Consider the following 13788-nt stretch of genomic DNA (forward strand, 5'->3'; position numbering starts at 1 on the left):
CAGATAGACAGACAGATAAATAGACAGATTGAGCAGACAGACAGTAGGATAGTCAAACAGATAGATCAACAAAGTTAAATAGACATACTGTCCAAATAAAAACACAGACTGAAAGACAGATACATAGATAGACAAACAAAAGGATACGTAGACAGATAGACAGATAAAAGGCTGAAAGTGACAGAGGACGGCAAAACAGAGAAGACATAACGTTACATGTTTTTTTTCTCTGAAAAAAAAAAAGACACATGGGTTTGAAAAACGAAAATAAGTCATATAAAACAAATTATATATATATATATATATATATATATATATATATATATGTTTATATGACAACAATCGTCTAAGCTGAGGAAGAACGAAAACAACATTGGAGAAACAGCGGAAATTGAAGCGGTGAGTTTCCACAACCCAAATAACCATCGAAAACCGAAGAGAAAGGACACATATTAAAAAACTCGTTGTTAGCCTCACGAATTTAAAACGTTATCCAGTGAAAAGTATCGTTGCAATAGGGAGAAACGACTCAAACATTCCCCCTGCTAACATTAGGTTATACTGATTCAAATTACACTCCCCAAAACACGACCTCAGAATCATCTTATATGAAAAGAAAAACGCCACAACTTACCCAAGTAATATACTGCGATATCCCTCTTATAAAAAATAGCTGACAGCTATCATAAAGCTTTAGCGAAGCTGTCAGCTCTGGGGTTTGTTTTGTTCCTGGACGCTATCGCAATACACAGATCACGTGTCTCTCCGCCCTTCAAAGGCAAGCGGAGAGGGACAAAAGGCGAACGTTTAATATTGAGTCAAGGTGACAACTTGGATAAATTTTACGTTATATGTTACAAAACAATAAACACGCAAAACTGATTCTGACACCTCGCAGAGCAATTTAAAGGAAAATGTTTGCATTATTAAAACATTAGCATGTTAAGCTTGAAGGAGACCATGCATATTCAGCTGAACAAACAAAAATCTCCAGCATACTTGTGATTGATGGTCAACAATTTACTATTATTTCAAAAAAGTGATATATTTCAAAAAAGAAATCATACAACCAACTCAACTTGCAGATTTAGATGTTTTATTAATCAATTTTATATACACACACAAGTGAAAACCGTTAGCAGTCCTGAGATCATTTCTCCATTAGGCTGAGTGTGTAGATCCTCAGCCCCAGAAGGAAGCGGTCTCCAGACTGCTCTTGATGTTGTTCTGGTTCTCTCTCCTCTCCTTGGTCACCAGGTTTGCTTCCCCCTTATGCAGACGTCTCCTCTGAGCCGCCTTCTGTTGTTTGGTCAGCTGTCTCTTCACCTTCTGCCTGATCACCTCCTGCATTGGGAAACATCCAAGACATAGCTTCAATACAACATAAATCTCAGCAGTGGTAACTAATTTTCTTCCAAGGAACTTCCTGTCTATATATGCATACCCAAAAATATTCACTAATCATGCTATTGTGAACGAGGCATTCTAATGGTTTGTACTCACTGGTGGAATTGTAGAGCAACTGGCCACACTTGCCATGCTCATTTCACTGGTTGTTCTTCTCCTGTGATCATTCTCGAGGCTCAGTTGGTCTCTGTGGGATTGCATGAATCATATTAATAGAAGTTATTTTATTAATATATAAATATGACACTGAAGTCTGTGTCTTAATGAGTGGCTCGTCGAATCATTCATGCAAGCAATTCATCCAAAGTGCCTGATTTATTATTAGAAAATACACAAATATTGTACTCTGCCTTAACTTACAACCACATTCATTAGTTCAAAAAGCACTGTGTCTAAAATGCAACTCAATATAAATTAGTTTGCTGAACTCCGGTATAAAACTGATCGCATTTGCAATCATGCTCAAACAGCACTTCTTGCTAGAGGAGGTTTACTTTATCATTGAGCTTTATCATAGATTATAAAACCTAAAGGATATTTGTTTGCTTTCATAACTTTATTTATAAGAGGATTTTGACTGTATTCTAATAGGCTTCATTACACAGTGAATGACACAGTGCAATTTTCAGGGGTTTCCCTCTTTTAGTCAAATGTCAACTTCCCTGAACAATCCCTGACTTCAGTGAAAAAGCTGAACTTCTATGGTCTATAATAACATTCTTAAAAACAAGGAGCTGTTGTGCTTTCATAATATAAAATAGCATTATGAGACCAACAATGGATAATTTATCTCAGTTAACCCCGACTAACACTCAGTCTTTGAAGTGGTCATTGTGTAACTAAAGCTCTAGAATTAATGATAACTGAAAAATGTTACATAGACATTTGTTAATATTCAATAAATTGTGATAATGAACATGCACAATATTGACATCATGGGTACTTATGGGCAAATACCATGAATAATTATTTATTATTTATTCTTTTAGAGTGCCTTTTAAGAATATTCAGATGGTTGTATTAGCAGTGGTTGTTCATCACAGATGCTTTAACACTTAAGCAATTTATTTTAAATAAATATATTTATTGTAGATATTATACATTTATTAAATTTATTATAACACTTTCTTGTTAATCTGTCCAACAATATTGACAATTTTTTGATTATTTATAGGCCTTTTGTTCGTTAACTCTGTAAATTAAGGTTCCATTTGTTAACAGATAAGTAAACTAAAGTAAATGTCATGACAATGTTAATCTCTTAGATATTGCCACATAATGCATTAAGAGAGGCTCAATGTTTCTATTAAAAAAGAGTTAATAACAGATAAAATTATTTTAAATTTTTTTTATTAATTAAAATAATTTTTAATTTCAAATTATTTCTTTGATTTTGATGCATTTAATAACATAATGAGACTTTATTGTAAAGTGTTACATATTGTACTTTACCATCCTTTTTAACATTTTGTTAAAATTAGTAATTGGTTATTATACCATTTCTTCGGCTAAGAAAAATGTATACAGGCAGAATCCTACAAGTTACAACACTAAAAACTGCACCACATTATCTTAACATGTCTGCTCACCTGAATGGTCTGAACTCTTTATTGCATGCAGACAGGTCAACCAAATCAGGACACTCATCCTCCACCTCATCTCTGCCCAAGTCTTCAGAAATGCCAGAAACCATTTCTGTCTGAAGATCCTCTAAGGGGACGTCCTGCTCACATCGTGCTCCCTCAGGCTCTGTGTTGTTCTCTTCTGATAAAGTCTCTGCACTTATTTTTAGCCCTTCTAGCTCAAGCATGGCATGTTTAAACTCCTCCATGTCGATAGTGTCCCCTGCGGACGCCTGATGCGTGTCGTCAGTTGACTCTGGGCTCTCATCGTCTTCATCTCCATCACTCTCAGGACCTTCAGGGTGGAGCAAACTGTCGTCCTGCTGCAGCTCTTTTGTGTAGCCACTAGCTGAGATCTCCACATCCAGTGAACATGCCCTTCTGTATAGAGGAAAATGTGACTTTGTTCAGCCTCTGAAGTTAGGACAACATCATAGTAAAGCATTCTGAAAGAAAAAACATTACCTGATATCTTTGAAGGTTGGATAGAGTTCGCTTTCATAGTTGAATCTTTTTATGAAGAAATCTCGAATACACTTGACATCACGATCAAAGTACCTTTTAGGAAACAGAACATTTATTACATTGCTGCAATTGTTCTTTATTAAATAATAATAATCAGTTTGATATCTGAACAGATATTCACCATTCTGCATTTATATGTGAGGTGGAGACCATCTGAGGGAAATCGATCATTGTGACGTGATCATTGTCGTCAAGCATTAGGTTAAATTCATTGAAGTCTCCGTGGATCAGGCCATGATTGGCCAGTTTGACTATTAGCTCCATGATTTCGCTGTACAGTGCAGCAGGATCTTGAATCTCTCGAACCTGACACCTGTGCAGAGAATACAGCAATATTTCATTACTATTACAAAATCATGAATAATGGATCAAAATATTTCTGAGTAAATGACAGATTATTAATCATCATGCATTAAAGTTTTTATTGTAACAAAAGTCTATATTGCGTAAAAATATGTTGATCTTAAGCAAAGTGCATGTAAACTCACAGCGGGTAACCGTTAATGAGCTCCATCACCACTGCGTGTCTGTTGTAGTCCACTGGCTTTGGAACAGGAAATCCTCGATCATATAAAGCCTGTTTAAAAAAAAAAAAAGGAATCATAAAATAAATCCTGACGAACAGCCTAAACAACAACAACTTAGCTTTTGGGGTTTTACCTTCATGTATGCAAACTCTTTCATGGCAGAGAGCCGGGACAGATACAGCCATGACATATTGTTTCTGTGCTTGTGATAATCTCTCTTATTCTTCAAGTTTCTGAAGGACGTCCTGCCCAGTCTATGAAGTTTCAGAGCAAACTGCTGCTCCTCCGCATTAGCAACAATGTAAATATCTAAAAAAAAAAATAAATACATTTTTTTAAAAAAAGTATGTTTTAAGTCTGAAGAAAGTATTCTTTTTGTTTAAAAAAAACAAAACATGTTAATATGTATCCTTCAGGTGCTGACCTGACTCTTTACCAACTCCCATCTGGTTTCCAACTGATAAAATCACATCTCTGGATGAAAGTGTCTTCAGCGCCAGGTAATCATATCCACCGTAATTCAGCCGGTAGCCCTGTACAGCTAGAGAGGAAACAGTCAGAATCTGCAAAGACCCCCACACACTACTGAATGATATTATCAATGCTGAAGCATTTACTTTTGCTGCGCTCATAGGCCAGAAGTTTGTGTTTGACCAGCTCTCGCAAAACCTTGTTGCATCCTCCGTGTTTGAGGCTGGCAATGGACGCAATTAGACTTACTGGCACGATTTCATGGTTCTTCATGCCCATTTCCACCTGCACATCACAGGAGAAAATTTATATTAATAAAAGTTCATTACATATATACAGCAGTCAACATTAGAAGTGTGATAAAAAGCGTTCAAAGTTGCCCTAAACTTATTTAACAACACCTATTGTTGTCTTGTGAAAACTTTGATCATCTTCAAATGTTCTCTACAGTGTATATTCATATACACTCACTGGTCACTTGTTTGGTACACCTGTCCAACTACTCCTTAACGCACATCTTTAATTAGCCAATCACTGCAGCAACTCAATGCATGTTTAAGCATTCAGACATAGTCAAAACGATCTGCTGCAATTCAAACAGAGCATCAGAATGTGGAAGAAGGGTGATTTAAGTGACTTTGAACATGCCATGATTGTTGGTGCCAGCTGATCTACTGGGATTTTTATGCAAAACCATCTCTAGGGTTTACGTGGAATGGTTTGAAAAAGAGAAAATATCAAGTGAGCGGCAGTTCTGTAGGCGCATATTTTCAGTACCTTGTTGTATTAAGGCAGTTCTGAAGGCAAAAAGGGTCCAACTAGGTATTAGTAAAGTGTACCTAATATAGAGGCAGGTGAGTATATATAATTTAGGTAAAGTTTGATTTATATTTGCACATTCAGTCACAGTCCATACATTGTTTAATATGGTACATTGAATATCTGGACTGAATTCGCATGCAAGTATGACTTCAAAACGACAATAGCACTATTTGTTTGACTGTGAACAATTTTGTAATTTGATAGTAATTGGCTGCTAATATGATTTCACTATTTAGAATATGCAATGAATACTTTTCTGAAATAATATTATTAAGAAAAAAGTCTGAATGTGCGAATATAAAATCAACTTAACCTTATTGTGTATATACACTGTATACACATACATACAAAGACAAACGCACAAAACGGTACAATGTTGTCAGACATTTATACCAAATTTGAGACAAAATTCTAATGTTTTAACTTAAGTAAAAAGACATTTTATATATAACGTAAACATTTATAGTATGAAACGTATGTATACACAATTATTACAGTATAATTAACAATGATTTAACAAGAACAACGAAACTGCACTGATAAAACTGTCACTCGGTTGGCATTTTAATGTTAATATTGCTTTTGGTCCATAAAGACTGTGAGCAAGTCGAAATGTTGTTACATTAAAGCTGGATGAAAAGTCTAGTAAACAAATAACGTTAGACGGTTTCATGAAATGGATACGTACCGCTGTCAGCACTCTAAAATCATCTCTAGACAGATACCTCAGGATTACCACGTTTAATTTGCCCATAGTGGCACAGTCGGTGTTTCCTAAATTTCAAAAGTTTTCTCCTTTTGCCAATTTTTCACAAGGCGATATTATTTCCAGCCCTTCCACATGTTTCAACCGGAAGAGTGCAGAATTCTGACGTCTGCATCAGTGAAGCCGACAAACTCAGCGCTTCTCCTGGCGGCCCGGAGCGGAAGTGCACCCGACACCTTTCCCACACACTTGCAAAAAAACAGGCACATTACCAACATTTAAAAATCAAGTACAAACATGAGACCAGGGCAAATGAGAGCACACACATACACAGAATATGCCAATAAAGTAACACAATGTAAGAGAATAAAACAGCCAAGGCGTGTAAAGTTTTTAAAACTTTTTTTAATGTTTTTAATTTTTTTTAATTCATTTATATTATCTACAAAGTAAAAGTTATTTTAACTTAACAGTTCTTATAACGGTCAAGTCTAATGGGGTTTTGCCATCAGATTAAATTAATAAATAATTTATCTGCATTGTTTTTGTCTTTTTTTTGCCGAACATCATCTTTATTGGAAGTTTCTTGAGTTTAGTTTGGTTAGAAGAACCATCTCTCGTTGTTGTTGGTGTTGATTTACCCCATGGTCTTGAGCACAGCTTATAGCAGCAGCATTTAACAGTAACGTTAATACTGTCAATATAAGGAAGAATTATCTTTAACTTAGAAGGTGCAGACAAAACGTTCCAGTTATTTATGCACAGTTTTCTCACTCATCTGGGCTTTTTGTTATTGTTAGGACCCCGCTGCAAGAGTTCTAGTGTCACTGAAACATGTGAAAAATGATTCCTCGTTAAAACTCTTGTTTTCTTTAAAAAAAAAAAAAAAAAGCCACGGTTCACCACATCATTGCCTGTTAGAGTTTCTGAATCACTGGTGTTGGGTTGCAGTAGAGCAGCATGACTGAGGTTCTGATGGCCTCGTTTAGGGGGTGTTTGGAGAAAAAAGGTGATGTTTGGGTGGCTCTGCAAGGATCAGGAGACCCTCCCCTCCTGTTCTCTGGTCTTCATCCTCTACAGCTGCTGCTGATGGTGAGCTTGCACTGAACAAATACACAGAACGATTATTATGCACTTGATAAAACCTTCAAACAAATGACAGGAATTGACAGCAGGAGTCAAAATGGCTCATATTTCTGTATGTTTTGGACCTGCACAAAAATGCAAATAACAGGATAAGAGTTTTACTCTTCATTAATTATATTATACCTTGGAATAAAATTGCAAAAAGCACTAGGGAAGCTATAAGTAACTAAAATTCATTGTATGAAGAACATTTTTACATGTATGAAAGCCCACAGAAATGTTTTCCGGTATTTTGTATAGTACGTTCATCAAGTTCAATACTTAATGGCCATTGTTTACAAGTGGTGCTCGCTGCAGAGCCATTTGGGCGAGCTGAGCTCCAGCGAGGGGGAGCTTGAGCTTGATCTCCCCCTCGCTGGAGCTCAGCTCTGCTCAAATGGCTCTGCAGCGAGCACTCTCTCATTGTTTATGAAGAGTTGCACTGACAGATAATAGGGCTGTAACGGATCCATATAAATCACAGATCAATTGTGATCACAACCTACGGTTCGGAACACACGTGGCCCACAGATAAATACTTTTTTTTTTTTACTAGTAGATTAGTCCTAAATTTGTAACGATCACAGAGATAGTCTCTCGCGTAATTCAAATCACATGTTTGAAAGCATTTAAGCATTCCTGTAAAACATAATGATGATGGAAGAGTTGTGGTAGGCTATTTGGGATGTGTTGGTGGGTTTCATTAAAGGTGTTTTTTGTCCCTACTTGTTTAGCCTGCATTAATACATTTAGTGTAAGCTGCACGAACAATTTATTAAAGATCAGGATCTCAACACCCACGCAACAAAGTATAAATGATGGTGATTTGCATATGTTTATTCATCCTAAAATATTCTGTGTTTATTCTTTTGAATAAGTTATGAAGTTACAAACAGTCAAATAACGCAGCAGTACTAGGATAACAGTTTATAGTTTAGATAAAACCTCAGATGTTAAAAAAAAAGATTGAAATCACCGTCATTCCATTTAACGACGCTCAAAAATGAAAGCTTTAGGCAGCAATTACATTTTCACCAATAGGTGGCGACAAAAAGCCATCAAAAATATGCCATTGAATAATTCTTCAAAAATGACACATCTAGCAATAAAACAAAGTTTTATGAGTGAATAACTGAATCATTTATTGAAATGAAACTAAATATACACTTTAATATACATTTTATGCTAAATATACACTTTATAGATTTAAAGTTGTCAGCAACAGTAGTTATAATAGTGACATTTTCACTATTTTTTAATATTTTACTATTTATTTTTTATTCAGCGGATTATTTCTTTTATTCTTAATACAATTACAGGTCCCCAGTTTTGCTTGTTAAAACCTAGTGTCTTGCGGTACTGTTTTTGTAATAAATTGAAAGCAATTGAAAGCGGCTGATCTAATCTGTGACTAAAACACCATAATGTTATCCGAACAGTGAGATTTGTGATGTTACACCACTAGACAGATACTTAGAAAAAATTGTAGATAATATAAATTTTGATTATGGGTAATATAACACAAGTGACCATTGCAATTTGACATGCGGGCTGTTTTTGTCATGGAAAGAACCAGTGCAAATGATACTGATTTTCTTCAGCAGTAAATAGCGATATTTTAAACACAATATCGTAAGTTCTTGCTCTTCGATTGTGATCTATGATCAATAAGCTGTTAAAAAGCATTTCATTTTATATAATATACTTTGTTAAGGTGAATTCTGTTTGTGGAAATGAACTGAGGTCTTACCAGGGGTGAGTGTGGAGTAGAAGTGTGTGCCTGAGGACACTGGGATGGGGTTGAGGGTGCCCTGTGGCAGCGCAGGCTGGGGGCCTGCAGGAGCCTGAGTGGCCATCAACATCATAGTGGGGGGGTGTGAAGGATTCCCATGATGAGGGGGCACCATCCCTGACTGCATGTGGGCCTTTAAGAGACAGCACCAATGAGTTTTCTTTAGTATTTCTATCCACTGTTTTACTACTGTATGCCCCATGATATGTTGCTTGAATTATGTTGAACATATTGAAGCTGTAAACAATTAGTGAAGTGTTTATAAATAAATGGGTGCAATGACATGTCATCATTATTATTATTCTGTCATCATGTCATTACTCTTACAGTTCATACACTGAATATTAAAAGGCAACTTAGAGTATCCCTCATTTCCATGGAGTGGTATGGTTTAGCACATTACAGTACAAAACGGTTTGGTACACATCACCCTGACAAGGTTTGAATTTCCCCTGCAAACAGAATTCTTACCGGGCAGGTGTGGTGTATGCAAAAAATATATAGATCATCGTCATACTCACTCAAGGAAGCAAACCATATGGGTCATTGACATATCATGTCTTTTGCACACTCAAGTAGGCCTGTCACAGTAATCAATATATTGACTTATCGCACAATACTTGGACATGACCTTAATCATTTTAGGTGATGCAGTACATACACTGGCCATACTTAAAAAATAATAATTATAGCAACATTTTAACCGATTGTGCAGCATTTCTATCTCTACTGGAGGTGTCAGTATGGTTAAAAACACCACAGTATTTACTAAAAATTACTTTAATATATTTTCCTGTGGGTCTCCGGAAACTGAAAATAGATCTGGTAACAGATATCGCAGCCTCTGTTGCACTTTATTGTTAACATTTATTTATTATTTTTTTTAGAACATAACCGTTTTCACATTCTAATTTTAATGCCTGATTAATGAATTGTTAAAATAACTACAATGAAATATTACAATTTGGTGAAATATATCGTAAAACAAACAACAGACATCGTGACAGGCCTACACTCATATTCATTTTCATATTTCAAAGGTAGATGTGTGACAAGTATGCGTAAAAAGAGAAGTGATGCTTTCTATACGTTTAGATACAACATTTGACCAGTTCTGTAAACAACAATAGGGGACAAACAGAAGAAGATCACGTTCTTGCTTCTTAACGTGTTCTTTTGTCTCAAGAAGTAAGTAGCTAGCTTAGTTTAAAAATGGGTTGAGCATGGTTTATGACTGCACTTTCATTACTCATTGTAGTATAGCAGTGTATTGTTTCCCTATGAATTTAATATAGAGCTTCCCATTCAGTCATGCCTCGTGTCTCGTTGCATACACAAATGTCAATTGTCTGTAAACGAATAGCATTTAGCAGCTAGTCTAGCTCCACCCTTGGTACTCTTTTGTTGTGCCAGATAACCTTCCAAAAAACTGTATAGTACAGTTTTTCATTTTTGATATTACTGACAGGGGAAATGGAAATAAATGTGTAGCTGTACTGTAATGTACTATCAGGAGCTGATATAGTGTGGGGCCTTAAGCAATTCCAGCCAAAGGGCCCAAATCCTAAATGCACCCTTTCTACTTGCATTTAATATTTATTTCTTCATTCACTCACTAATTTTCTTTTCACCCTAGTCACTTTATTAATCAGGGGTCTTCACACCGGAATAAACCGGCAACTTATCCAGCATATTTATACGCAGCAGATGCCCTTCCAACCACAACCAATCACTGGGAAACATCTATATTTAATTCACCTGTAGCGCATGTCTTTGGACAGTGAGGGAAACCGAAGCACCAAGAGGAAACCCATACGAACATAAGGAGAACATTTAAACTCCACACAGAAATCCCAACTGACTCAGCCGGGGCTCAAACCAGCGACACTCTTGCTGTGATGCAATCATGCTACCCACTGCGCCACTGTGACAACATATTTATTTATACTGCTGTTTTTTATATCACTTAATCTTCTTTTCGACATATTAAATAAAAATAATTTCTAAGTAAATTTTGTAAAATGAATTTACAACTAGAAAAGAACACATATTTTGTTTATAAATCTGACTGCTAAACTGCTCCATGATGATTATTTTATTTTGTAATAAAATTATTATTATTTATTATTACATTACATTATCATAATATTATATTTGATTGTATATTAAATAAAATTTAACCACATTAAATAATTGTCCTTATGGGGTATTTTGTGAGGAATGTGGAGGAAATAAATAAATTGAATCCATTTTGAAAGAAGGCTGTAACATAAAAAAATGTAGAAAAAGTCAAGCGCTATGAATACTCTCCGGATACACGGCACACTGAGTATTACTGTACTGTAGAAAACAGAAAGAAAAGAATCCAGAGAAACAAACATAGCTAACACAAGAGTTTTGACCATAGATATGTCAGCAATAATAATGTTGCATTTAAATACCAAGAGTTATGTTGACTTAGATAAAAAATGAAGCACAAAATCAAACCCACCTCTCACTCAGATTTCTCTAGGCACAATGCATTATTGGTAGAGCAACTTTTTAATCTGAAGTGAATTGGTTCTGTTTTTTTTAAATAGAAGTTTCCTAAATCAGAAGTGCAACCCATAATGTGCTTTAGAAAATCCTCATAAAGTGTGGTAAAAGTTGGACGTAACCTTGGCTTCAGTACTGACTAGCACTCACCTGCTGCACATGAGCCATATGGTTAGGGTTGTACCCATGCTGCGGGTGGATATAGACGGCCTGCTGTGCCGAGGGGAAGCTGGCCTGAGGGGACTGTGGGTTTGGGCCGGGGGTCATGGAGGGTGGGGTGGCTGCCAGAGCAGAGTACATCTGCTGCTGCTGTGGGTTGCCCAGGTGGATGGCCTGAGCTGCAGCAGCGGCGGCCGCCTGATGCTGTTGATGCTGAACGGGGCTGGGGGCCGGGTGACTGCCCCCGTGCTGGGTACCCTGCTGGGGCTGTCCTGTCGGGGTGGCAGAGGGCTGAGGGTGCTGTGGATGAGGGTGCAGGGTGGAGCTTGGATGGGGAAACTGCTGAGGAATTGGGGTCTGTGACACTGAAACACACAAGTACAAATGCTTATAACGCATGATAAAACTGTCTAAATTAAATCCAATAAATATGAATGTTAATAAATAAATATAAACTAAAGTCACCTGTAGAAAAGGCATTTGTATTTGTCACATATCATTATGTGTGTACACTTTATTTATATGTATGTAGAACTATTAGGGCTAATTTTATTAATGCAGCACGTGTTTTTTGTTTAACCCATGCAGTCAGTAAAAGATGCAACACCAGTTGAAAATTACAGAGAATGAAAAATGTACAAATGGTAAGATTACAAACATGATGTCTTATAGCCCTGTCTACAAGAAAAAGTTATCTGCTTTTACTATCAATGTGAATTAAGTTTTCACCACATTCATGTGATACCGAAAGCTTAAAATATCACTCGATGGTGATTTATACAGCTGAAACAGACAACTTTTCTCACCCTCACAGACCACACTACAGTAGATGGTTTGCAGAGACAACTCCTCAAGCATTAAAACGCAACATTGCTGCATGTTAGTAGCTAAACAGCATGTACAAATGTCACAACAAATTACTTGTTACCTCAGAAAAGTCATAAAATGTCCATAAGCTACAGAAGGGCATAAAAATATTCAATTAAATAAAAAAAATATAATGTTAATTTACAGATTTACTATATTAAATGTATGTATTATAAATGTATGGTCTGCTACAATATTTTTCACTTGTACTTCTGTAATTGATTCTTTTCTTTGAAAACCAAGACCAAATTGACTGTCATTTTTATTGTTTAATTAAAGCCATAGTGAAACTTTAGCAAAGTATATGAGGAAAAAACTATAAGAAACATGTTTAGTATTTGGTCTTAGGCCATGTACTTCATTACGCTTCTGCGAATCATTTTCATATCGGCGCATTTTTATAAATTACACATACAAAAAACACACTTAGGTCCCTGATGTTGTAATGCAGTTATGATTAAATCTTTAAATCAATAGACAGTCCTAATAATAATAGAAAAACAAAATGGTGCTTGTTTTTAAGACCAAAAATACAGCAAAAATATGTATGTATATCTTTTCAGTACATGTAAATTTATGTGTGTTATGGGTGGTGGGGGGCACTAAAGTTTTTGCTATATTATAATTTTAAATTAATCACATTAACTTGATAACAAGAAAGCTTTACAATATACACATACCCTCCGGCAAATGTAGTAAAATAATATATCAATAATAATTTTATATTTTTCAGCAACACAGAGCTCACAAAATTTGTTAGTCCAATGTCCCGGTCTATTGTTTTTTTTTTAGCCAGGCAACCAAAATACATTTCCACCTGCCTGGCAGGCCAATGGGAGAAAAAATACATTTCAATGCTTTTGCATTTTCTCACAACTGGATAATTATGTATGTGCTGTGCTGCTGATACGGCAGCAATAAATCCACTTGTTGGTGATAAAGAAAATAAGCCACAATATCATCAACTACCACCCAAGTAACGTAACATAGGGTTTCTTAATCAGTTTAATCGCTTGTTCTGTACTGAATGCGAGTGCATGCGTCACTGTGAAAAGCACATGCAGAACATAGCCACGTAATAAAGAAAGATAGAACGTACGTTTTAAGTTAATAAGGACTGCTAATGTAATAAGTTAATGTCATCTGTCAGCTTTTTGCAATTATTTAACAGAATCGATAAACAATTGGCAGTGAAAGGAAATGTTTATTTTTTGACTTGTGCTTAAAAGG

General features: G+C 35.9%; 2 protein-coding genes and 1 long non-coding RNA gene across 31 annotated transcripts in view; 1 reads left to right on the plus strand and 2 right to left on the minus strand.

Annotated features, from left to right (window-relative positions):
• Positions 1-1076: 1076 nt before the first annotated feature.
• Positions 1077-6241, minus strand: riok2 (RIO kinase 2 (yeast)). Its single transcript, NM_213554.2, is given in 10 exon segments — positions 1077-1344; positions 1504-1594; positions 2997-3410; positions 3495-3587; positions 3676-3867; positions 4043-4131; positions 4215-4390; positions 4506-4622; positions 4699-4837; positions 6063-6241. Coding segments are annotated over 10 exon segments (1539 nt in total). The 5' UTR covers positions 6129-6241; the 3' UTR covers positions 1077-1182.
• A 226-nt stretch (positions 6242-6467) lies between these two features.
• Positions 6468-13788, minus strand: part of atxn2 (ataxin 2) — a 59428-nt gene continuing 52107 nt past the window's right edge. For 28 of the 29 annotated variants that reach the window (XM_073950886.1, XM_073950881.1, XM_073950885.1 and 25 more), the window contains 3 exons: positions 11683-12056; positions 8956-9130; positions 6468-7183 (listed from right to left, as the gene is read on the minus strand). In XM_073950886.1, the coding sequence (XP_073806987.1) occupies positions 7155-7183; positions 8956-9130; positions 11683-12056 (578 nt within the window). In that variant the 3' untranslated portion in view covers positions 6468-7154. 29 annotated transcript variants of the gene reach the window in all.
• On the plus strand, positions 6507-8149 carry LOC141385575 (uncharacterized). The gene is made up of 2 exons (XR_012406211.1): positions 6507-7507; positions 7641-8149. It is a non-coding gene; the product is annotated as an uncharacterized lncRNA (long non-coding RNA).

The sequence above is a fragment of the Danio rerio genome, chromosome 5 (assembly GCF_049306965.1).
Source record: "Danio rerio strain Tuebingen ecotype United States chromosome 5, GRCz12tu, whole genome shotgun sequence".
Classification (NCBI taxonomy): Eukaryota; Metazoa; Chordata; class Actinopteri; order Cypriniformes; family Danionidae; genus Danio; species Danio rerio.